At 40.8% G+C, this 24,708-nt stretch overlaps 1 protein-coding gene across 6 annotated transcripts in view; it reads left to right on the forward strand.

Annotated features, from left to right (window-relative positions):
• Positions 1-24,708, forward strand: part of pold1 (polymerase (DNA directed), delta 1, catalytic subunit) — a 144,446-nt gene that overhangs the window by 104,535 nt on the left and 15,203 nt on the right. For 4 of the 6 annotated variants that reach the window (XM_069909090.1, XM_069909089.1, XM_069909091.1 and 1 more), the window contains 3 exons: positions 9,446-9,498; positions 12,725-12,822; positions 24,453-24,599. In XM_069909090.1, the coding sequence (XP_069765191.1) occupies positions 9,446-9,498; positions 12,725-12,822; positions 24,453-24,579 (278 nt within the window). In that variant the 3' untranslated portion in view covers positions 24,580-24,599. Of the gene's footprint in view, positions 1-9,445; positions 9,499-12,724; positions 12,823-16,937; positions 17,089-21,093; positions 22,969-24,452; positions 24,600-24,708 lie in introns of those variants that run through there. The other 2 variants (XM_069909093.1, XM_069909092.1) reach the window with 2 other exon arrangements.

The following is a 24,708-nucleotide window of genomic DNA, read 5'->3' on the forward strand; positions in this document are numbered from 1 at the left end:
CCCTTTAGTGATTTCCAGGCAATAAGCAGTAGATTAGAAGAGGGGCGTGGTGGCTGAAATGCCAAGACGCACATTGTTTTAGCGTGATCTTCGGATGGGATTGTGATGAAATAAGATCTTTTAGCATGGGAGTGGAAGATGTCATTAGCCATACATGTGTGTCATCTGATTTGGAAAAGAGAGTGTAATGAATGCTCTCTGTTGTATAACATCCAAGTGGTTCCTATCTGCGTGATTTTCAAGTGTTTGACACCTTTGGGCTTGAATCAATTCTGAAATTGGAATATAATCAGAGCTCTATAATGCTTGGCAGGTTGTCTTTATTGCTGGCTGGTGTTTTGCAGTAATTGATTGGAGCTGTATCCCAGATCTTTTCCAAGTTTGACTTAATACTACCACTTAGAGGTGAAATTGTTACTTTCATTGCATCTATTTCTCTCTGGGCTAAAGTGACAATAGAGATCAACATCCAGGAGACTAAATTAAATTCTGATGGATATCAAGATGGTGTTCTGTAATTAAGCACATTTTTTTGAAATGGCACAATTTTACTTCTCTTGGGATAATCAGAGATCCTGCTGGATGTTGTTGCTGTGGAGATTTTGGAAACTATTGGCGAAAAGGGTGAATGATCTTTGTCAGGGGAAAGATGGAATATATAGATCACCTGGAGGGAGCTAAAGTAGGTCCATGACTTTTGTTGGTTCTGCCTCTTTCAAGCAGCTGGTTGGAGATCAGCTGCCAAAAAGAATTGTGGGAATGCATCATATAACCACTGTATTGTGGGATAGTAGGTGGGAGGGGTGGTGGTGGTGGGATATCCTGTGTACGCAAAGGGTAAAGATTCATTGATTTGGTCATTGGGCATGTTGGCCAACTCAATTAATGATTGGTAATTGTTGGGAAAGCTTCAGATATGTAGGCATGAGGAATTTGGTGGAATTTTCGCCATTAGCATTACACTTAAACACAGCTCCACGTAAAGGAGGTTATAAAGTGGGAAGGTGGAAGCTTTTGAAACAGAACAGTTGAGGTTTGAAGTTAAAAGTGCCTGTGATGTTCTCCTGGGATCAGCCCTGAAACTTTGTTCCTTTTCAATATATATTAATGATTTGGAGAAAATTGCCAAAAGAAAGTTCTCCAAAATTCCAAATGATACCAATTAGTTCATTCAAGAGATGTGGACATCACTATAAGGAGTAGTATTTGTTATTCATCCCTAAATTTTCCTTGAACTGAGGGAACATGCAGAAGAAACCAACCATCAGAAATCTTACTTTTCATCCATGTTACAACTCTAATAGATCTCATTGCCGGAACCAATTCTGCACACAGACTGGTATCAAACTACTGCACATACAGAGTTGGTTTCACTCTACACCTTCACATTAAAATTGTACCATTTTGCACATACTGTTTCTTAATTTATCCCATTTTATTGGGTTCCTTAAGTCTCATTTGTGAGACAATAGATGTTTGGATTGACATTCCAATGCAATGTTAAGGGAGGGCTACTTTCCTGGAGGTGTTGCCTTACAGATAGAAAATTAAAACCAAACTGTATCTTCAGTCAGGTGGATGTTAATGATCCTATGGCTCTAATATGAAAGAATAGTAGTCCAACTTAATATTTATTCTTTAACCAACAATTTTTGTCTCTTTGGGACCTGGCCTTTTGTCTAGTTGATTGCTGCATTTCCTACTTTACAATAGCAACTACACTTTAAAAATGCATAATTTGTTTAAAAATATTTAGAGATACACCAAGGTCCTGAAAGTTGCTGAATAAATCAAGTTTTTAAAAGATGAATTTCTTAACAATGAAGAAATTTGTGCTCGTTGAGACTCAGCTTGTTATTCTCACACCAATCACCAAAAGTCTCACAATCTCCTCATCTCAATGAATTGGTATCAATCACTATGGGAACTGTGGGAAACACCAAAGGGGGAATTCAGCACATGGTTATGTAATTGGAGAAGCATTATGTTTATCAATATAGGTCACATTTTATGATTAAAAATATTTGTAGAATATTGGAACTTTAGATTGGATGTAATTTATTTTTATCAAGATTTTTTTTCCCCCCCCCACAGAACATTCTATTTCTGAAATGACTTGCTATATATAAACAGTAGCAGTAAAGATTTGACTAGTTCTTCTCAGCCTAGCTAAATCAAAAGTTGGCTCTAATGAACAGTAGTCACATATTTTGAAGGAATGAGAAATTATACAGGACACCATTTAAGTCAAATCAAGTTTATTGTCATCTGATTGCACAAGTACAACCTGATGAAGCAGTGTTTTCTGGTCCTCGGTGCAAAACACGCAGACACACAACTAGACATAACACATACAGACAAACAATACATATGCAGGACAAGTAGTTCATCAATACAAATAGATAAATATTGTTTTGTATGTATAGGAGTCTTGGATGCTTAGTGTGAGCAGTTCCTTTGGTTATTCTGCATTCTTGCTTCACAGGAAGATGATGTTGCTCAGCCTGGTGGTGCTGGCTCTGATACTCCTCTATCTTTTCTCTGACGGGAGCACCTGAAAGATCCTGTGTGTGGGGTGGAAGGAGTCCTCAATGATTTTGTGCTCCCTTTTCAGTCATTGATCCTGTTGGTTCACATCAATGGATCTGTGGATTGTCCTCCGATCCATTTCTCTGCAGCAACTGAACCATACTGAGATGCAGCTGGCCAGGACACTCTAATGGTAATGGTGGCCAATAGCCTTGCCCACTTCAGTCTTTTCAGGAAGTGTAGTCGCTGTTACACCTTCCTGACAAGTGAGGAGATGTTGAGTGCCCCAGATAGGTCACTAGTTACGTGAACTCCAAGGAACTTGGTGTGAACTCCTCTCTCACCTGCTGAGTTGTTGATGTGTAATGGAGGGTGGTCATTCCTGCTCTTCCCAAAGTCCATGATCATCTCCTTCGTCTTGTCCAAGTTGAGACTCAGATTGTTACTTGCTTAATTTCACGAGATTTTCAACTCTTCTCTACAGTACGACACATCATTGTTGCTAACTTAGCCACTACTGTTGTGATATCTGCAAGCTTGATGACACTATTGGAGCTGGATCTGGCGATGCAGTTGTGGTCAGTAGTGTGAACAAGAGCGGGCTGAGCACACACCCCTGAGGTGTGTCAGTGCTCAGAATGATGGTGCTTCTGACCTGTACAGACTGGTCTTTCCATTTGGAAGTCCAGGATCCAGTTACAGAGAGAGATGTTGAGTCCCAGCTTCTCCACCAGCCTCTGGGCAATTATCGTATTAAAAGCCGAGCTGAAGTCAATGAACTAACTGGGCCAGGACGGAATGAAGCGACAAGACTATAGCATTGTCTGTGGAACAGTTTCTTCTATAGGCAAATTGAAATGGGACTAGCATTTGAAATGGGAGGTGTGCTTTGATGTGTTCTATCATCAGATGCTCAAAGCATTTCATAATGGTGGAGCTCAATGCCACAGAGCGTTAGTCATTGAGGCTTGTTATTGACGTCCTCTTGAGTACTGGGATGATGATGGCTGTCTTGAACCCTACCAAAATAAAGGACTGCTACAGTGAGGTGTTGAAGATGTCCATCAAGACCTCCGTCAATTGTCTGACCAATTCTTCAGTACCCAACCAGGTATGTTGTCTGATCTCACTACCTTGTGTGGGCTCACCTTGGATAGGATTCTCCTTACCTAGGTTGTGGCTATGGAGGGGCCCGTTTATCGGAGGGCACAGAGCTTTCTTGGGCGACATCCTGTTCTGATCAAACTGAACAAAGGTGATGTTCAGTCTGACCGGAAAGAGGCGTCATTACCCTTTTGTCCTTAACTCGCAAGGTTAACATGATCCGTTATAGTCTTGATCCCTTGCCATATGCGCCTTGTGTTGCCAGTTTCGCATAAGATCCTGGTTTGCCTTCTGGATTGCACAGGAGAAATCAACCCTGGCTGATCTTAGTGCCATCCTACACTGTGTCCTGAAGGCAGCCTCACGAGCTGTGAGAAGGGCCCGGACCTCAGCATACAACCATGGCATGGTTGTGAAGCATTTGATCTCTGTGACACCCTCAATGCACTTCACTGAGCCCATGTATTCCTCTATGTTTACATGACCATTGTAGGTGATCACCTCCCTGAAACAGCTCCAGTCTGTTAGTCTTGAGTGCCTGAGCAGTTCAACCGGAAAGGCTGATAAGTAATCCCACTCTCTGGTCTTTCTGTAGCCCAACATCCCTTCCCTTTTCAGCTATGGGATTCATTTTCGAAAGATGCTGATATGTCTGCTTTCTTTTCGGGCAAAGCTTATAGCTCCTCTACCCTCATTTTCAGTCCATTCTCAAGCATGCTTCTATTGCTCAAGATAAGAGCATTTCTATTTGCTTTGTGTGTAATGGTTGCATAAGGTTAGTAATGATCTTGGATTGGGGGGGGGGGAAACGGTTCACCTGCCTCTCATCCTCCCAACACTGGATCCTCAGTTTGCTAAGTCAATCGGTTGGTGCCTACACTTGCATAGAAGAAAGTCCTCTTGGCTTAAATTGAATTAGACCTCAGCAAAAGTGGCAACAGATAATTAGATTTTGAATAGAATTTTTCAAGGCAAACTCTCACCCCTCATCCTATCCCCATTAAAGCCTCCCAAACTGACAGGGTGGATTTTCCCTTATTTGAGAATAGGAAGCTCACAGCCCAAAATCTCCTTGGGCTTCTCATTTCCTGTAGTCAGACTGGAGGCACCAGTTCCTCATTCAAAGAGCTAGTTTTCTGATATCACTCAGAATCTTCCTGACACCATATCATGGGATTACAAATGGAGAGAGGGGGCAGTAAGTGTGGAGAAAGGGTTAAAAAGGAAGGTGGAAATTTGTTGGTTGTCAATTGTGCAGTGATTACTGACATTTAATTCAGTATGATTTTATTACAACTACGTTTGTCATGAGCTGTTTTTGTCTAGACTACACCGTCTTAGAAACATCCAGCCAGTGCTTTTAACATGCAGCCAGTTATTTATTTCTTCAATTTTATTTTATAGAATTTGGAACTATAACAAAATGACTATTTTGGGTGTGAAACGGAAAATTTTATCTTTGTATTGGAAATTCTCTCCCAAGATCTGAATATGCTCCATTAAATATGTTCAGTATATTTTTGGGTGATATAGGAATAAAGAGTGTAGGAATTGTTCTTGCTTTCTGAATCAGGAGTGCTGAAGTACAGATGGAAGGGAACTCTAGTTTTAAGGTGTAAACCAGCAGTTAAGGCCTGGTCCAACCCAATTGACTTTGCAGCCAAGAAAATAAACCAACGCATCTATCTTAGAAACCTAACGAAATTTTTTATGTCTCCTCTATCCTTTACCAATTTTTGTAGATACACCATAGAAAGAATCTTGTCCAGTTGCTTTCACATTTACAGTTTTAGTATGGGAACTGCTCTGCACAAGATTGCAAGTAACTGAAATAGTTGTGAACGCAGCTCATGCTATTACGCAAAACAACCTCCCCTCCATTGACTCCATCTTCCCTCCGCCTCGGGGAAAGGAGCCACCCTATTAAGAATTCATCCCTCTCAGTTCACATTCCCTTCCCTGTCATTAGGTTGACAGTACATGAGTTGAAAAACATACCACCAGTTTCAAGGACAGTTTCTTTCCTGCTGTTATTAAACTTTTGAACGGACCTCTAATTAGCAAAAGATGATTCCCAAACCCTGGGTTAATTCAGGAGGCTATAGATCAATAGGTTAGATGGCAGTGAGTCGGGGAAATAAAGTGGCAGGCAGCAAGAAGCTTCGGAGATCCCTGTGAATGCGGGTGTGAAGGACAACATTTTTTATTGAAGGCATTTACAGAAGTATTAACAAATAATTGAAGAAGGATAAAAGATAAGTGTGCAAAACCTTGGTTAGATGTACGATTTGCTTTTTTTAAAAATTCATTCAAGGAATTTAACTGGGCATACATAATTGCTCTGGAAGGTGGTAGTGTAGAGCTTGTCGAAAGAACCAAAGACTTGTTGATCCAAACCGAGGCTTTTATTAGCAAAAGACAGGAGCTCTTCACAGGTGGCCGACCAGTCCGGAATGATCTGACCTGGCTAGGGACACAACCCTTTAAAGCCCAGACAGTAGGCGTGGCTAAGCTCTCAGCCAATCGCTGTAAGCACAGTCATTACATACTCTAGATACTGTAACTATATACATTGGTGATAGGTCTGTACTATCACAGGTAGTGAGCTGCTTTTTTGAATAGCTAAAGTCCATGATGCTTAGGGATACCCACAATGCTGTCAGGGAGGGAGTTCCAGTATTTTGATCCAGCGATGGGGAAGGAACGGTGAAATAATTTCCAAATCAGGATGGTGTGTGGTTTCAAGACCCCAGTGATCTTCTATGCCACTCTTATGGTCCTGTGGTTTGATATCTGATCCAATTCTCTGCAGCATCCGTACCACATTGTGATGCAGCCAGCCAGGACACTCTCAATGGAGCTTCTGTAGAAGGTTGACATGATGGTGGCAGGTAACCTTGCTCGCTTCAGTATTTGCAGATAGTACAGTTGCTGTTGCACCTTTTTGACAAGTGAGGAGATGTGTGTCCACAATAGGAGATTTGTTAAGTGAACTCCAAGGAACTTGGTCCTCTCCACCACTGAGTTATTAATGTGTAGTGGAGAGTGGTGGTTCCTGGTCCTCCTGAAGTCCACAATCATCTTCATTTTGTGCTCGTTGAGATTCGGGTTGTTGTTCTCACAACAAATTGTGAGATTTTCCACCTCTTCTCTGTAGTACAGTTCATCGTTGTTGCTGATGAGGCCGACGACAGTTGAGTCATTTGCAAAATTGATGACTCTGTTGGAGCGGGATCTGGCGATGCAGTCATGGGTCAGTAGCATAAACAGGAGCAGGCTGAGCACAAGGCCCTGAGGTGCACCATTGTCCAGCGTGATGGCGCTAGATGTTCTGCAACTGATCCAGACAGACTGGTCTTTCTGTTCGGAAGTTCAGAATCCAGTTTCACAGAGGGGTGTTGAATCCCACTGAAGACAGCTTTTCCACCAGCCTCTAGAGAATGATTGACTTCAGCTTGGGGTTTAATACAATGAACTGCAGCCTGGTGTATGAGGTGTCATTCTCCAAGTTGGTTAGACTGGAGTGGAGGGACAAGGCAAGAGCATCGTCAGTGGAACGATTTCTTCCATAAGCAAATTGAAATGGGTCTCTAAGAAGTGTATTTTGATGCGTTCCATCATCAGTCGCTGGAAGTATTTCATAATGGTGGAGGTCAGTGCCATGGGGCAGTAGTCATTGAGGCCTGTCACCCTCTTTGGTACCAGGATGATGGGAAATGGGCAGGAATTAATTTTTAATTGAGACATGCAACACGGTAACAGACCCTTCTGGCCCCCAAATTCACCAATTAACCTGCAACCCCTGTATGTTCTGAAGGGTGGGAGGGGAACCCATGCGGACATATGGCGAATGTACAAATTCCTTGCAGATAGTGCTGGATTTGAACCTGGGTTACTGCCACTGTAATATGCTAACCGTGCTGCCCATTCTAGCTAGTAAAGATGGTGGGTTTGGAAGGTGATATCTTGGTGAGTTGCTGCAGTAAATCCTGTAGACGTACAAACTGCCGCTACTGTGTGTCAGTGGCAGACTGAGTGAGTGAGTGAAGGGTTGTGGGTGGGGGCTTTTTTCAGCCAGACTAAAGTGTCCTGTATGGGGTTGAGCTTCTTGAGTGTTATTGAAATTCCCTTCATCCGGGCAAGTGGAGTGTTTCATCACCTTCCTGACTTGAGCCTTTGAGATGGTGGATTCTTCTTCTTTGGCTTGGCTTCGCGGACGAAGATTTATGGAGGGGGTAAAAAGTCCACGTCAGCTGCAGGCTCGTTTGTGGCTGACAAGTCCGACGCGGGACAGGCAGACACGGTTGCAGCGGTTGCAGGGGAAAATTGGTTGGTTGGGGTTGGGTGTTGGGTTTTTCCTCCTTTGCCTTTTGTCAGTGAGGTGGGCTCTGCGGTCTTCTTCAAAGGAGGTTGCTGCCCGCCAAACTGTGAGGCGCCAAGATGCACGGTTTGAGGCGTTATCAGCCCACTGGCGGTGGTCAATGTGGCAGGCACCAAGATATTTCTTTAGGCAGTCCTTGTACCTTTTCTTTGGTGCACCTCTGTCACGGTGGCCAGTGGAGAGCTCGCCATATAACACGATCTTGGGAAGGCGATGGTCCTCCATTCTGGAGACGTGACCCATCCAGCGCAGCTGGATCTTCAGCAGCGTGGACTCGATGGTGGATATGCTTCTAGGAATTAACGGAGTTACTTACTGCAGGATTCCTAGCCTTGACTTGCTCTCCTAGTCACATTGTGTATTTGGCTACTCCAGTTCAGTTTCTGCTCAGTGGTAATGCCCAGGATATTGATGATAGGGATTCAAAGATGGTAATGCCATGGAATGTCAGGGGCTGATGGCTGGATTTTCTTGTTGGATCTGTTGAGGTATGAAAGAGGAAAGAGGCAAATACACAGAACTCCCTTTGAAATTCTAAAGTTTAGGCTTTTAGTATCTACAGCTATGTCTACCAGTGACTTGAGTGATAAGAATCAAGATTGATCTTTTAGTTCTTTATGAATTCAAGATTTATCCCTACAGAACGTTTTCTCCTGTGAACCTGATCACGGATTTTGACGTAATTGACGTGTCAGTATGGAGTGGTGGGCGAGAACATATGGGATTGCAACTGGATAGCTGGCTGACACTTGCTGTTGGTGGAGTGCATTAACAGAGGTCAGCAATTAGCCAGCAAGATCTGAAGGAGAAATTAACAGCTTGGAAAATGAACACCAGTTCCTAAAGGGACAAAAATAGATTAATATTCTTGCTCAGAGACTTCATTGTTAACCTGATTTTCCCCCCAGCCCTTCTTTGCTAGATACTGATTTTCTAACACATTTAAGGAATTATAGAACAAAGCTCTGCAGTTTTATATCAGTAGTGCTCTACCATAGGTGTATTTCCTCCTCACTTTTCCATTAAACCATATCAATTTATAAAAATGACAATAAAAGTAAAATACTGCTGTTTCTAGAAATTTGAAGAAACAACATTTAAAAAATATTCAGGGGTGAGTGCAGTCCTGTAGATTTAACTGTTCAGACCAACCACCATAACATTTTAAATGCCTTTAATCATCTTAATTCTGTCAAAGTATGGTTTTAATGCCCTTGAAGCAGTTTCAATTGAAAATTTCAAACTGACATGTAGATTTTTGTTGAATAAAAATATTGGGCTTAGATCAAAGACAGATGAAGCAAATTAAGATCTCCCTTGAGCACATCGAACATTCACTACTGCATGTTGTTTGTGCCTATAAATCTATATTATTTGTTTGAAAGGGAACTTGAAGCTTAATTTTTCTTGGAACCTCTGTTTTCTCTACAGGTGCTGTTTGCGGTTACTGTAGATCTCGTCAGTCAGAGCTGTATCAGAAGGAGGTATAGTAATACATATATTTTAATGTATTAGGAATTGAGAAAAGTGCTTCAGATGATATTAATCCTTGGCGAAATTTGTTACTTTAGACGTACAATATGCAAAAAGATTAATGTAAATTCAATTCATTGCCACAATGAGTAGAAACACCACACAGGGCATTGTTAAATGTGTGTAAACTTTGCCCTGTGGTTAGCAGTCTAGCCTTAAGTTTTGAATTTAAGTTTCATGCACAGTTTGATCTTGTCATGTGGCTACTCCTCTAATGCAATACTGAGTTCAACATCAAAAGCCCTGAGACCCTTCTGATTTGCCACTAGTGTGTCCAATTGGTTGCTTCTGTACATACAACACTCATTCCACTTACAAAATAATTTTCATGAGATGGAAGATGTTTTTAACATGACATAATTAATGAATCACATAGAAAGCAGATGATTGAATTCCCTGTTAGTTTATCTGAGATAGAAACAATGGAAGTACTAGAATAAGTCTATTGAACAGAATCTAATCACATTGGCGACCATCAAGGAAAATCAGTGTATGAGAAAACAGTGTATGAGATATTCTTTCAGCTAAATTCCCTGATTTTTAAACACCTTGACTGCTCTGTTAAATAATTTTATATTCTTTATGTTTAGATAAAAAGTTTAAGCTCTAAAGGTTATCTGATTCGGAGATGAAATCTGGCACTACCACTTCAGAGATTGTCAAGGACTTCGAATGCAGAAAATGTAACAAAAATTATGAAGAAATTAGTTATGTTGAGACGTTGGAAAGGTTGATTTTAAAGTAGAGGTTAAGAGAAGGTTTGGCAGAGGAATTCAACATTATCCAGTGACAGAAGACTTAACAACCTGAGAACAGATTTAGCACGGAAGTTCACTCCTATTTTGTGGAAAGCAATAATACTGGTGATGAGTTGGTCATATAGAAACCAAGGCATTTGATCATGAGATGAAGGTTGGAAATGTACAACAGCTCCGATGTCTTTAAAGAGTTAACATTTCAAATTGTTGATCGTTCATTCATTATGAGTACTCTTCACAGCCTGGAATACTTGTGATAAGAAATAAACTAGAAACTTTGACCATGTTACTTTCTGAACCTTCCAGTCATTGAAAGGTTCCAAGTCATTGGGTGTATTTAAGGGAGAGATTACAAGGTTCTTGATTAGTCAGGCCATTAAAGGTTATAGGGAGAAGGCTGGGTAGTGGGTCTGAGTGAGAAATGGATGAGCTTAATGGCCTATTTCTGTGCCTATGTCTTATGGACTTTAGTCTGTAATTCACTGTTAGCTGACCAATAGTTACAGGTTTGCTCATCTTGGGTTACTTGGATTTGCTTGACATTTTTGGCAGGCATGAAGAACATGATGATAGACAATTAGTATTCCTAAAATTTTAAACAATTTATTTTGGACTTATTGACTCGTAACCTATTGCCCCATTGTAGCTGGATATTATTTGTTATAAGGTGGTGATTTGCATTGTATGACTCAGAAGTATACCAAGTCACCTGCTGGCTAAAGTTTATAATTACACTGAATTAATTAAACTGACTAAGGAATGTTGACATAACATTTTACAATGGTTGACTAAAAACCATGACAAAAATGTGACAACAGGAAATATGTACTTGTCAATATCCTGGGAAGAGCACATGGAGATTAAAAACAAAGTGCAGTTTTTGCCAAAAGTGGAATTAGTTTTGGTGTCGTATATTGCCAGCTGTTCAGCAGTGAGATGCAACGAAACTATCTCAAGAATAAGAGACACCAATTAGGGCCAAAGTAAGAAGTTTCTAATCAGGATGTGAATCATTGAAATTCTATCCCTCAGATATTAATGGCGAATCAAACTGTGTATTCAAGGCTGTAGCGGATGTTTGGAGTACTGAAATTCAAGTTTATTATTATCTGGTTATACATATACAACCCAATGAAACAGTGTCTCTCCAAACCATGAAAAATGCACGATACATAGTACATAATGATCACATAATGAAATATACATATAAATATTTGAAATGATTTACACTGTTCATCAGTTTCACGGCCTGCAGGAAGCAGCTATTTTCCAACCTGGCAGATTTTGATGCTTCTTGATAGAAGTGGGTTAAAGGCACTGCGCTGGATGGAAAGGGTCTTTGAAAATTCCTTGATCTCTTTTTAGACAATGCTCCCGTTGAGAGTTAATGGGAATCAAACAATTATTAGATTTTATATTTAACAATTCAACAGGGCAGAAGGTCCTTCCGACCATTTGAAATCCATGCCACCTAAACATACCAAACTAACTTGCCAACCCTGTACATTTTTGGAGGGTGGGTGGAAAACAGAACACGTAGCCAAAGGCCACGTGGCCACGTGGAGAGAACGTACAAACTTCTTAAGGACAGTGTTGGATTTGAACTCAACTCAACTGTGCTGGTGTTGCTGCCACATCAGCAGGTTTGAGGGATGTGCAGCCTCGTCTCAGTTTTTTTGTGTGTCTTAGGATTGATGTGTTCCAGAGGGATGTGAATGCTCAGTTCTTGGGTATATTCAAAGCTGACAATTCGATTTTTGGACTTTAAGAATCACGGGATATGGAGTTAAAATATAATAGAAGTAATGGTTCAAGCTGAAGGGGACATAGGGCTGATTCTTTTTTTTATTCTTTAGGTCGCATTACTCCTGTGATAAGTTGCCACATCTGCACCTTCAGTGTAAAGTCCGCACTAAATTTGTTCAGTGATTTAAAACAACCTAGCATTTCCGCAATAAAAAAATGTGACTGTTCACACAGTTGTGACTTAATAACAAAATGCACAAGGCCAGCAGTGTGATTATTTTTTTCTCTTGTCACCCATAACATAATTTGAGAGTGTGATGAAACTAAGTAAATATGCTGAAGAATCGGTCAAGCTAGAGATCTATATGGACAAAAGCAGCTATTCTCATCAAGGGCTATACGGCCCTTGCCTGGGGGCTAGACACAGCACATTTAAGAGGGGTGACAGACTGAAATAATAAAATTTGTTTATGAAGTTGAAAGGAGAAAAGTAAGGAAGAAGCCAACTAAACTTGACTGCTTCACAGGAAAGGGGGCCCATAAACTTTGAGTAGAGTCTTAAGGGGGCCATAGCCAAAAAAAGGTGGAGAATGGCTGTTCACAAGTATACTTTCACAAGTTTTTCCCAAGGACCATTTTCCTTATCCCTTTCCTGTTTTTCCTTCTCTTTCAGATATCTCAGTTGAAACTCCTAGAAGAGAAGTTTTCACGTTTGTGGACACAGTGCCAGCGATGTCAGGGCAGCCTACACGAGGATGTTCTTTGTACCAGGTGGGAATCATCTTCACATTTACTGAAATTGCTGCTGAACTGAGTTCAACTATGTCCCTTGAATCCATCTTGACACTATAACTCTAATCTTTAGTGGTCTCGTGTTCCTCCCACTGCTGTTGTCCCATGATTGACCTGTACCCCGTCGCTATATCTTGAGCAAGTTGGGTTTCTGTTTTAGACCATAAAATATAGGAGCAGAAGTAGGCCTTTTGCCCGTTGAGTCCGCTCCGTCATTCCATCATGAACTGATCCATTCTCCCACTCAGCCTCACTCCCCTGCCTTCTCCACACAATCTTTGATGGCCTGACTTTTTATTTTTTAATTTAAATTTAGGCATCCAGCACAGTTACTGGCCATTTCGGCCAATTTACATCCAATTAACCTACACCCCGGTACGTTTTGACTATTCAGGTGCGTACCAATCTCTTCCTTAAATACACCCATTGACCTGGCCTCCACAGCCATTTATGATAGTAAATTCCAGAGCTTCACCATTCACTGACTAAAATTCCTCTGCCTCTCTGTTATAAATGGATGCCCTTCAGTCTTGAATTTATGCTCTCTTGTCTTAGACTCTCCTTCCATGGGAAACAACTTTGCCATGTCTATTCTGTCCAGGCCTTTCAACATTCAGAATGCTTCATTGAGATCCCCCCTCATTTCTATGAACTCCAATGAATATAGTCCAAGAACCATCAAATGTTCCTCATATGCTGATCCTTTAATTCCTGTAATCATTCTTGTGAATCTTCTCTGAACAATCTCCTATGCCAGCAGATCCTTTCTTAAATAAGGAGCCCCATACTCCAAGTGAAGTCACACCAGTGTCTTATAAAGCTTCAACATCACACCTCAGCTCTTGTGTCCTATTCCTCTCGGACACATTCAAATAATAGTCTGCTTTTTTATTCTTTCTACTGAAGTGCATGACCATACACTTTCCAATATTATATTTCATTTGCCACTTCTTTGCCATTCTCCCTAATCTGTCCAGGTCTCTCTGCAACCTCTCCATTTCCCCTTCACTACCTGCCCCTGCACCTATCTTTGTATCATCTGCAAACCTAGCCAAAAAGCCATTTGTTCTGCAGTCCAAGTCAGTAACATACAATAAAAAGAAGTGGCTCCAACGTAGACCGCTGCGGAACACTGCTGGTTTTATTTATCACAAATGCATAGCAAGGTGGGTACATGGAATTAGGTTGCAGAACAACCTTTAAATTTAAGGGGTTAAATGACTGTCTTTTCTTCATATTCTAACTCCTGATTTTCTGTTTTAATTTCCATCCCTGCAGTGTGCAGTGCTGTGAACCCAATGAATATAAAGCAGACTTTTGTGCCTTTGTGTTTGTATTCTCGTTGTAAAAATTAACTTTTTAAAAGATCGTCTCTTCCCCTGTCCTGAAGCTAAGACTTGACATGATGTGGTTGAGAAGATGCAAGCAATGAGGCTAACACTGATTGTAGGTGGGGAGTTTGATCTTGCGAGATAGTTAGCTTCTGGTTCTGCCTTTGTCAGTTATTCGTATTTTATAAAAAGGACAGTGACAATAAACTTGCCTGACTTTTCTACCACCTGTTAAGTCAGAATAATAAGGACCAACCGTTAAGCCTTGACTGTGGGCCTCGATGGGCTGATTATCCCATTCCCGCTCCTATGTCTTGTAGTCTAATTGATCAATGCTGGAGTTTGAGACTCTGTAGCAGGTGGTGCTTTTATACAATAGCTTCTCAGAAGGATATACTCCATATTAACCATTTCCTGTGGTTCTGCTTCACAGAGATCACATGCTTAGAGGCTACATTCCGCTTCCTAAACTCATTAATGCTAAATTACAAAATGTGTCAGACCTACTTTGCAGGGAATAATATTGAATACTGAATAAGGCACCGGCAGAAAGATCTTATCTTCATCATAGTGTGGGACCATTAAGATGGATGTTAGACTTCAGGCATCTGAATGAAGAGGAAGAGTTTGAATAATTTATGCTGTGGTTATTGTGAAGAAGGCCAGATATGATACAACTAATTATTCTCAGTTTTGATGGGAGTTGATGTGGATGCACTGGAAAGTTGTTTAATCTGGGAGCAAATATTTCTTGAATGGAGACATTTTGGGCATATGACCAAACACATCTCCAACTTGATCTATAAATTCACGGATAATACCACTATTGTAGGCAGGATCTCGAACAATGATGGAGAAAAATACAGAGGAGAGATAAAGGGATGTGGCTTGCTGCCAGGACAACTAACCTCTCCTTTGATGTCAGTGACCAAGGAATTGATTATAGACTTTCAGAGGAAAGGTGGAGGTCATTCTCTGTATCAATGGTGCTGTGGTGGAGATGGTAGAAGCTTTAGGTTCCCCGGGTAAACATCTCCAGTCACTTGTCCTGGTCGACCACATAGATGCAATGGCCAAGAAAGTGTATCAGTGCCTCTACTTCCTCTGAAGCCTGAGGAAATTTGGCATGCCACCTGCATCCCTCAGCAACCCTTGCAGGTGCACCCATTGAAAACGTCCTATCAGGGTGTATCACTGTGTAGGACAGGGATTGCAATACGCAAGATAAGAAGAAACTGCAGCTGGTCGTGAATGTGGATCAGGCCATCCTGTGTACCTCTCGCCACCCCACCCCTGCCCCAATCGATTCCATCTCTAAATCGCTGCCTTGGAAAAGCAGCCAACAGATTCAAGGACCTCCCACCATGGCCACAATTTCTTCACAACTTATTCTCCAAATCAGGAGGAGGACTCTTGAGTTTGAGATCATGCACCATTGGATTCAAGGACAGTTTCATTCCTGTCATTATCAGGCTCTTTAATGAACCCTAAAATAGTAAAATTATGCTGCCTTTGCACCATCCCAAATAATCCCTCTCAGTAATTTTGCACTTTTGTATTGTCTTACCTTTTGTCCTTTGTATGAGGTGTCTCTACTGCTCACAAAATAGCCAATAGTGGCATGTGACAATAAATAATTGTAAGTAGCTGTCATGCCAGATTCATCAGGCCAAATAAAGAAATACTTTGAAGTAATTATGAACCTACAGACATGTACCTTTTTCACCCCCAAAGAATATTTCATCCTTTTTAGCCGATAGGTGTGGTGGGGAGGGGGAAGGTTTTTGAAGGACCCTGTGTTGTGAAGGGAAATTACGCAAACAGATTTAAAAAAAATTGTTATATAGGTGCTTGAAAGTGTTTCAGTGGCATGTGAGCAATGAGCATTTTGGTGCTTTTAAACTGAATATAAAATGAATGCCTGAAAGGGCAACAGGGCTAGATTCACTGCTCACTTTCAAAAGGGAATTATGTGTACACTTGATTAAAAAGAAAATATTTTGAGAAAGGACGAGATAAAGGAAGTATTGGATCTAATTGGATATCATTCTCAAAATAGAATCAATGCAAAATGGCTTCCATTACTACATCACTCCAAAGGGCTAGCAAGTAGTTGGCAGAGAAATGGCGGATAATAATTTTCTAATTATCTAGTTTTTTTGGGGACTGATTAAAAATTCTTTATGCGATAATAGAATCCTGAATTTCCCCCCCACCGGCCCCCCCCCCCCCCTCTCGCCAAGTGTCGGAAATTGAGCCAGAGATGTATTACACATGATATAATGATGTAATATGTGCTATATTTGCCAAGTATGATATACCTCACAGTCACTTTGGGAACAGAATTCAGTACAAAATTGTTAAAAATACAGTTATCCGAATTGTTACTTGATTTACTTCATGTCTTATTTTTGTGGGTGTTTTGGGAGCCATTAGTGATGTACACAAATTTGCTGGCGAAAATCAGCAGATCGTGCAGCATCCACGCAAAGCCAAAGGCATTTGACATTTGGGGCCCGAGATCTCCTTGACTGCAGTTTTTGTATTACCTTCATGAAACGCTGATGTTTGGAACCCAGTTTCCTGATTTGTATCAGCATTTTGGTCAAAATTTAGAAAAAAAATTGAATTGAAAGTGGAAAAATTAATTTAATGTAGCTAAGGGCACGTTAATTATGAATGGTCTGGTGTTTGCATACCATTACTCAACCTGGCACGTTGCTCTTCATCCCTCCCCATTTTCTCCATGTTCTAATTCTTTAGTCTTCTCAGGAAGTTGATGTGACATGACCGACACTGGTTAAATCTGATCCAAGGGCAATTCCCTGTGAAAGAAAGGAATTTGTGACTGTCAGCTGATCTTGGGCTCAAACCACATTTATGACTCCATCAATAAAGATGATGTATTAATTCACACTAGTTGCTGTGGTGGTTGTAAATGACATGTCTGTGTACTATAATCATGTAATATCCAGTGCAAGGGTGACATTTGTGGATTGGATTAAAAACAAACCAGATGTGAAGAGGACAAAGCCTAAGGGTGAAGATGGTGACTATGGCTACTTTGAATCACTGTGGAAGGATGTAAAACATGAATCTTAATGTTTCATTTGAGACACCAATTCATGTAGAGCAGGAATGTTTGATCTCTGGGTTGTGGTGAGCTAAATGACGTAGGTGGAATGCTAGAATCTGCTTAAACAAAAATGGCGGAGAAAGGGCAGTAAGTCAATTAGAGCAGGTTAAAAAAAAGCCTGCATTTAAACAGCACCAAGATATATTAAAGTGCTTTATTCTTCAAATAAAAGACTTGCATTTATGTAGTAAAAACAAAAATGCTGCCAACATTCAGCTGTTTAGGAAGGATCTGTAGAAAAAGAAAACAACAGCGGTCATTAATGATCCACACCATCCAGCACCATCAAGAAAGAGGTATCGGTGCCACAAGTCTCACACCACCAGGTTCAGGAACAGCTGCTCCCCCTCCACCATCAGACTCCTCAACAACAAACTCAATCAGGGACTTATTTAAAGACTCTTACTTTTGCACTTCATTGCTTTTTTAAAAATTCTCTGTGTTGCACAGTCAGTTTGTTTACATTCATTATCTGTTTACAGTTTATTTGTTTACATGTGTAACTTGTGTGCAGATTTTTTTTTGAACTACCAATAAGAGGTAATTCTGCCTTGCCCGTAGGAAAAAGAATCTCGGGGCTGATGTGATAACTTGTATGTACTCTGGCAATAAATCTGAATCTGTTCACAGCCTCAGCTCTACAACCAGCAAATCTCTAAATCATTGAATCAGCAAAAGAAATTTAGAGAGATTTGCATTTTCAATCTTACAACAATTTGGGCCATTTTTGTGCTGAGAGACATAACAGTCTTCACAAAAAGCACAGTGTGCATTCAAGTCTGAGTTTTCTCATGAGAAGCAGTAGCTTCAAATTAAGTTTGGATAAGAACTATTTAGTTTATCACTTAGTTGAGAATAAATTATTTCCATGAAATTTGGAGAACTGCACACTTTGCTGGGACGGGAAACCAAAGTTGACGTGTTGGGAGTCTTGTCATTTACCACAAGGCTGCAAGCCCCACACACCATCCACTTCCATTATTAAAACCTTCAGCTCGGACTGAAAGAGGAAGTGAAAGAGGACAAAAAATTGGCTGTTCCCAGGAACAGTTTTAGCTGGCAACATTGGCTTGTTGTTGGCTGAACAATGATCCCTGCGTCATGGAGATGTGACGAATGGCAAATTGTGACCCTCATTTAGGTTACAATTGAGTGTGGTTCTTCAATGAGTAATGAGCATTGTAGGTTGGATCGACAGTACATAATGTTGTACTTCCATTTTCACCATCCTAGAATCAAGTCTCTCTTAAGGTCAGAGGAAGGTATTGTGTTTCACCTAATATTCTGTCTGGACACTCTCCAACTGGATGGCATTAACATTGACTTCTCTGGTTTCTGCTAACCAACTCCCAGTTCTCCCTCTCTTCCCCATCCCTGTCTTTCCTCAAGCTCTCCACGGAGTCCTGCCCTCTCTATTCACAGAGCCTTCCCCCTGTTTGCTTTTGTGCCCCCCTCCCTTATCCACCTTATTACCTCCTGCCTGTGGGCCTGTGCTCCTCCCCCTGCCCCTTCTCTCCACCTTGATGAAGGGCACAAGCCCAAAACATTATGTTACTATCTTTGCCATATAAAGAACGCTGTCTGTCCTGCTGAGTTTTCAGCATTGTGTTTTACTTCAAACCTTGGTGTGTCTACAGACTTTTTTGTTACGCTATTGTGATTCATGTATGTTCGAAAAGTTCTTGAAATATTTTGTTAGGTTTTTCTGAAATATGTTCATGTTTTACTTTTCCTCATCTAAAACATTAGTTTATGACTGGGCAAGATTCAACAACTCCACAATGCCTTGCTCTGTCATTTATATACAGAAAAATCTTAGTTCTTTTAATTAACTGTTATATTTCAAGCACTTCACAATAGTGTTATCAAGTGCAGGGTATAGTAGAAAGATGGATGAGTGACAGGCTTGTACTCAGAATACGATTGAATTGGAGACCAAGGTTTGAATCGTATCACTGAAATAAGTCTGGAATATGAATCAATAGCAGGGAAGATCACCATCATATCAGGTTGACTAATGTCCTCAGCAAAGCAAGCTGCTTCAATGTATTGAATCATACTTGATCTGACATCCTTTGATTGACTCTCAATTGTCATTTGAAATGGCCTCATAAGTTAGAGGCATGAACAAATTTTAAAAAAAAATTATTTACAAGATGGAAGGCGATTAAACCCGTGCTGCCCAATTACAGCCAAATAAACCTACAATCCCATGTGTTTTGGAGGAAATTGAAGCACCCGGGAAAACCCACACAGTCACATGGAGAAAGTACAAACTCCTTACAGACAGCACCAGATTCCAACCCACGTCACTGGTGCTGTAACAGTGTTGTGCTAATTGTGCATCCCGGTAACATCTGTCCCTTGAATTTGTTAGGACACATGACTAATCAAAGAGTAAGCTTTCCGGACCATCTTAAAGGAGGAGAAGGATACGGAGGCAGTAGCTGAGGGTTTCCAAGCAGTTTGAGAGTTTGAAGGCGTGATGCCCATGGTGGTGTGATGAAATGGGCAGAAGGTGAGGGAATGGACTGTTGTGAGAAAAAAAATCACCTTTGCTAGATGCTTGAGGGGGCCTAAAATGGTGATGGTGTTACAGTATACATCTATTTTTAAAGAGATGTCATGGTATCACAGCTGGGGTGCTGAAGGTTCACAGCTTATCATAAACTCGTAAACATTTTTAGAGCATTTTGACAAGGTTATCAGGCCTTTGGTGCTTGCAGATCCTTTCTGGCAAATGTTGGTTCTGAAGAGGAACAGTGAACATTGGATAAAAGAGAGTTTCCTCTGTAATTGAGCTTTCTTCTCTGGTAGAGCTAGTTTGCAGAAGTTTAAAGTTGTGGTTTCTAAGCAGGGAAAGGAGTGAGGAAGTATCACAAAGCCCTACATATAATAGGCTGCTCCCTTGTTTCCAGAGGATTCTGCCATTTTTCAAGCCCACACATTCACAGAGACGCTCTCAAACCGTGGTTGCATTTTTCCACATGGTAAAGACCCAAACCTAGGAGTCACCATCTACGGGGAGGGGAAAGAGACTTGGTGTATGCTAGCTGTGAGAAGTTAAAATGGATTTAAAGAAAAACACAACTACATGAGGGATTGATGAACGAAGGAGCAAAAGGATATGTTATTGTAAGAGTGGGTGGGTGTCTGTGTTCAGAGCATTGGACTGATTTCAATGGACTGAACTCCATTGCTGTAAATGTGTTGGGTGGAACTTCATACTGTAATTCCCCCTGCCATCAGATTCAATTCCCTCTGTCATCAGATTCCTGAATGAACAACGAGCCTACAACCCTGTGCCTTACTTTGACTTTTTCTTGCGCTATTTATTTTTATTTTAAAATTTATTTTGTAAGATGGTTTATTAAAATTTTTAAATTAAATTTTAAAATGTAGACATACAGCACAGTAACAAGTCAATTCAGCCCACGAATCTGTGCCGTCCACCACCACCCCCCACCCCCCCTCCCCAATTAACCTATACCCCAGTACTTTTCGGAAGGTGGAAGGAAACTGGAGCCCCCAGGGAAAACCCACACAGACACGGGGAGAACGTACAAACTCCTTATAGACAGCGTGGGATTGGAACTCCAGCCCCAGTAGCTGGCGTTGTAAGGGCATTGTGCAAACTGCTTCACCAATCATAATGTCCAACTACGCCAACTGTTTGCACTGTGGTATGCTGCTGCCAAACAATGAATTTCGTGGCATCTTCACAATAAATTCTGATCGTGGTTCTCAAATTCAATGTAACATCTTTCTCACCTTCCTCACCAGTCGAGATTGCCCCATATTCTATATGCGGAAAAAAGTGCAGAAGGACCTCGATGACCAGGAGAAGGTGATGATGCGATTTGGGCCTCCAACCTGGTGATGAAGGAGGGGGAAAATGAAGAATATGTTGAGGAGAGAAAGCGACTCCTTTTAAAATCGATCGGTGAACAGTTTGGAAACAGTTGTGTTTATGTACTGACTCGTTGGGTGAGAAGCTTACCAGATAAAGGTTTGCTTTAGGTTAAAATTGAAAATACCTTGCGAGTTGAAGCAATAATTTTTCAAGATCAAATTTTTCAACTTTCTGTATCTGAAGTAGCTTGACATCCTTGTATGGACAGTGTGTATGTGTGTGGATTTTTTTTTGGATGGGACACATTCTTAAGTCTTTGGAGAGGGAAAAGGAAAACATTGTAAAAATAAAGTTTACCTATTTTTCCCCCCCAGGAGTGTTACAATGGATTGCAAGTTGTCAATTATTATTTTATAAATGATGTCGCAAGTGACGTGGATGATTTGTAAATACACTGCATTGGGACACTGTTACAAGAAGCTGAATTATATCTTTGCTATGCTATTTGCTGAATTATTAGATCAATAGGTTGCATCTGAATAAGTAGCTGAATTGAAATGTTTCCAAAATGAAGAATTAGGAATCAGTAACTCGTGGGACACTTGGATCTCCTTTGATAAATCAGAGTAACCTTTCCCCTCTCCAACTATTTAATGTATTGCTGCCTTTGTTGTAGCAGTGGAGTTGGAGGCGGAATGAGATTGAGCCAGGGGATCTGAAGTTGCTGGCTGATCACCGAGGAGGATAAAAATGAGGTGAAAAGATAAAACCTCCATTGTAGTTGGGCACTTTCTGATCAATAGATAGTGCCCCATGCCTAACTCCCCCCCCCCCCCCCACAAGGTGTGCTCGCACCAACTGCTCCATGTATTATAGTTTCGGGAGATGTATTTAGAACTTCAGTTCTCAGTCATTCCTGGATTATTTCCTTTAGACTTTGATTCTTCATGAAATTTCAATAAGATATTTCCACATATTATTCCCCATAATTACAGAAAATAATTTGTCCCTGATCTAGTTTTGCTTTGTTTTTTTTTAAACACCCTGACATTTAGATATTAATGATCAGGAATATTGGGCAGCCAAACTATGGCATCTTTGTAGCTGCCAACTAATGATGAGAATTTGTCTTTCGTTTTGGCTTTTTTTTGGGTGCATTGTCCGTGAGGAACAACGAGGGGAGATGTGCACTGAGGGTAGAATGGGTTGTTTGGGTGGGGGGAGGGATGTGTTATTTGATTTATTCTTCTCCTGTGCTAATCTTTTGGGCATTGTGGCTTGACAGATGGTTCCTGCCATCAACACCTTGCTGGCAGTTTGCCCAATAATGGGTTCCTGTCTTGCCAAGACAGTGATGTGCTTTGGACTGTTCAACCATGACTCTTGTTAAGTTTTTACCTACTGATACTTGCCATCCAGATGCAAGTTCCAATGGAGTTATATCAACAGATAGGGATGGGCAAAGACCTCTTTCCCACACATAAGTTTTAATATCCTTCCTTCATTCTAGTTATAATAAGAGAGCACAACACAAGTCATTGACCTCCCTATTTCAAATGATTTGCTGCTAGATTGATTAAGTTATGTACCTACACCAATTTCCTGTTTTTGCCCAACCTTGGTCCATGTTTGCAATGGGAAGTAGGATTTTGGTTGAGTTCTTAATCACTGATGTGGACTCTACTGCCAAACTATTTTTTTACATTTTGAGAAAAGCCCAAGGTCAGGCAATATTTTTAATGTAACCATGTGTTCTTTGGACAATGAACTTTTGTATGTGGGAAAAATAAAAATTGTAATTATTATGTGGTTGTGTTGGTTTATTCTGCTCAACATCAAGTATCCTCTTGGTTAGCTTAGCCTCCGTGAATTATTATACATTAATAAAAGGACTTGTCCCATTTGTGGTTTGATGCAAAGCCTGCCACTGGTGGCTCTGGACTAGTCGCTCTCCATTTAAATTTTAGTTCAGCCAAGGAAGAGCCTATGATAGCAAAGTTTTCAATCACCATGAAATTCTGCTACTCATCTTCACTGCTGGTTTCCTGCCCTTTCTCTCCTTCAAGGATGAGAAACTGTCAGCTAAATATCCTAATTGTTCTGCGATATGTGGATGATTCTTAATCCATGAGCGAACAAGTCATTGGGTTGTAAAGTAAATACTGAACAGCAAAGAAATCATGCTAGACAAATTGTGAGACAATCCAAGCTTTGGATTAGAAAAAGATTCAAGTAATCTCATCTGGGTTAACCCTGCAAAGCTTTCTCTGAAGGACTTTGGGGATCGGTTTTTGATTTAAGAGGTGTCCCATAGACTTTTCAAGCACAATGGCATTTTGTCAATTCACAATAGTCCTAAAGAGTCCTCAGTGTTGACCAAACAAAGATTAAGTCTCATGGCTTCAAACCAGATAGATCATCAAAAATTAATTGTATTCCTGTGGTGATATGTTTCCTCCATTGTATATAGTTATGATTGACTACTGAATATATGGAGCTGGCCGGCCCACTGATGATTCATACCCTATGATCCTGGGCCATAAAGGTCGAGCCACCTCTCCCATCCCACCATTCCTCTACCTGGATCCAGGCCAGCACATTCTGTATATTAAAACCTATTGTTCCCTCTGCCTAGTCTTTGTGGTTACTGGTAGTGCACTACAATCCCTTAATCTGAAGAAGAACTGCTCGTCCCCCATAGTGAATACTGGATGCAGAGCAATAGAATTTAGAAGTCCTCAAATAACCGCTTCTCGTAATGGATCAAAAAAGGTGCAGATGGCAGAAGCTAAAGTGGAGAAAGTGACAGTGTTTGGGACAAAGCCTCAGAACTGGTCAAATGAAAAAATGCGTGCTAAGTTGCTGAAGGGAGAAAGGGCGGAAAGATCAGAAAGACGGCGATAGGACATTTATAAAGTAACAAATAATTTAAAAGATGCCACCTGAAGACAAAATTAAAAGAAGAAATAGGAGCAGGAGGCCCATCAAGCCTGCTCCACCATTCAATATGACAATGGACTCCGTTTAACTTAACTCACCTGTTCCCCTTAAAATTTAATTCCCCTATTCAAAAATCTATCTATCTGTGTTTTAAATGCTTTCTCTTTCTTGCGTAGAGGATTCCACAGATTCACTACTCTCCAGGAGAAGCAGTTCCTCTCTTTATCTCTATCTTAAATCTACTCTCAAATGTTGAGACTATGTCCCCTGGTTCTAGTCTCACCTACCAGTGGGAACAACCTCTGTTTCTATCTTATCTATTCCTTTCATAATTTTGTGTTTCTTTCAGATTAAAGGCTGAATGTTCTACAAGATGGACATCCAATCTGCAACAGTTTTCAATAATAAAGAGGAGACCATGTTGTGACCACCATATACAGTGCACCAAATTGGAAAAAGTAGTGTTGGATCCCTGATGGGGCGGGGCAGGAAAGATGTAAGTAAGCATTGTCAAATCCCCCATGGTTGCATGAGAAAGTGCCTTGAGAAAGGAAATAAAGTTATAGAGAAGGGCTACAGAGGCATGAAAGAAGAGTGCCTTTGGA

This window comes from Narcine bancroftii, chromosome 13 (assembly GCF_036971445.1).
Source record: "Narcine bancroftii isolate sNarBan1 chromosome 13, sNarBan1.hap1, whole genome shotgun sequence".
NCBI lineage: Eukaryota > Metazoa > Chordata > Chondrichthyes > Torpediniformes > Narcinidae > Narcine > Narcine bancroftii.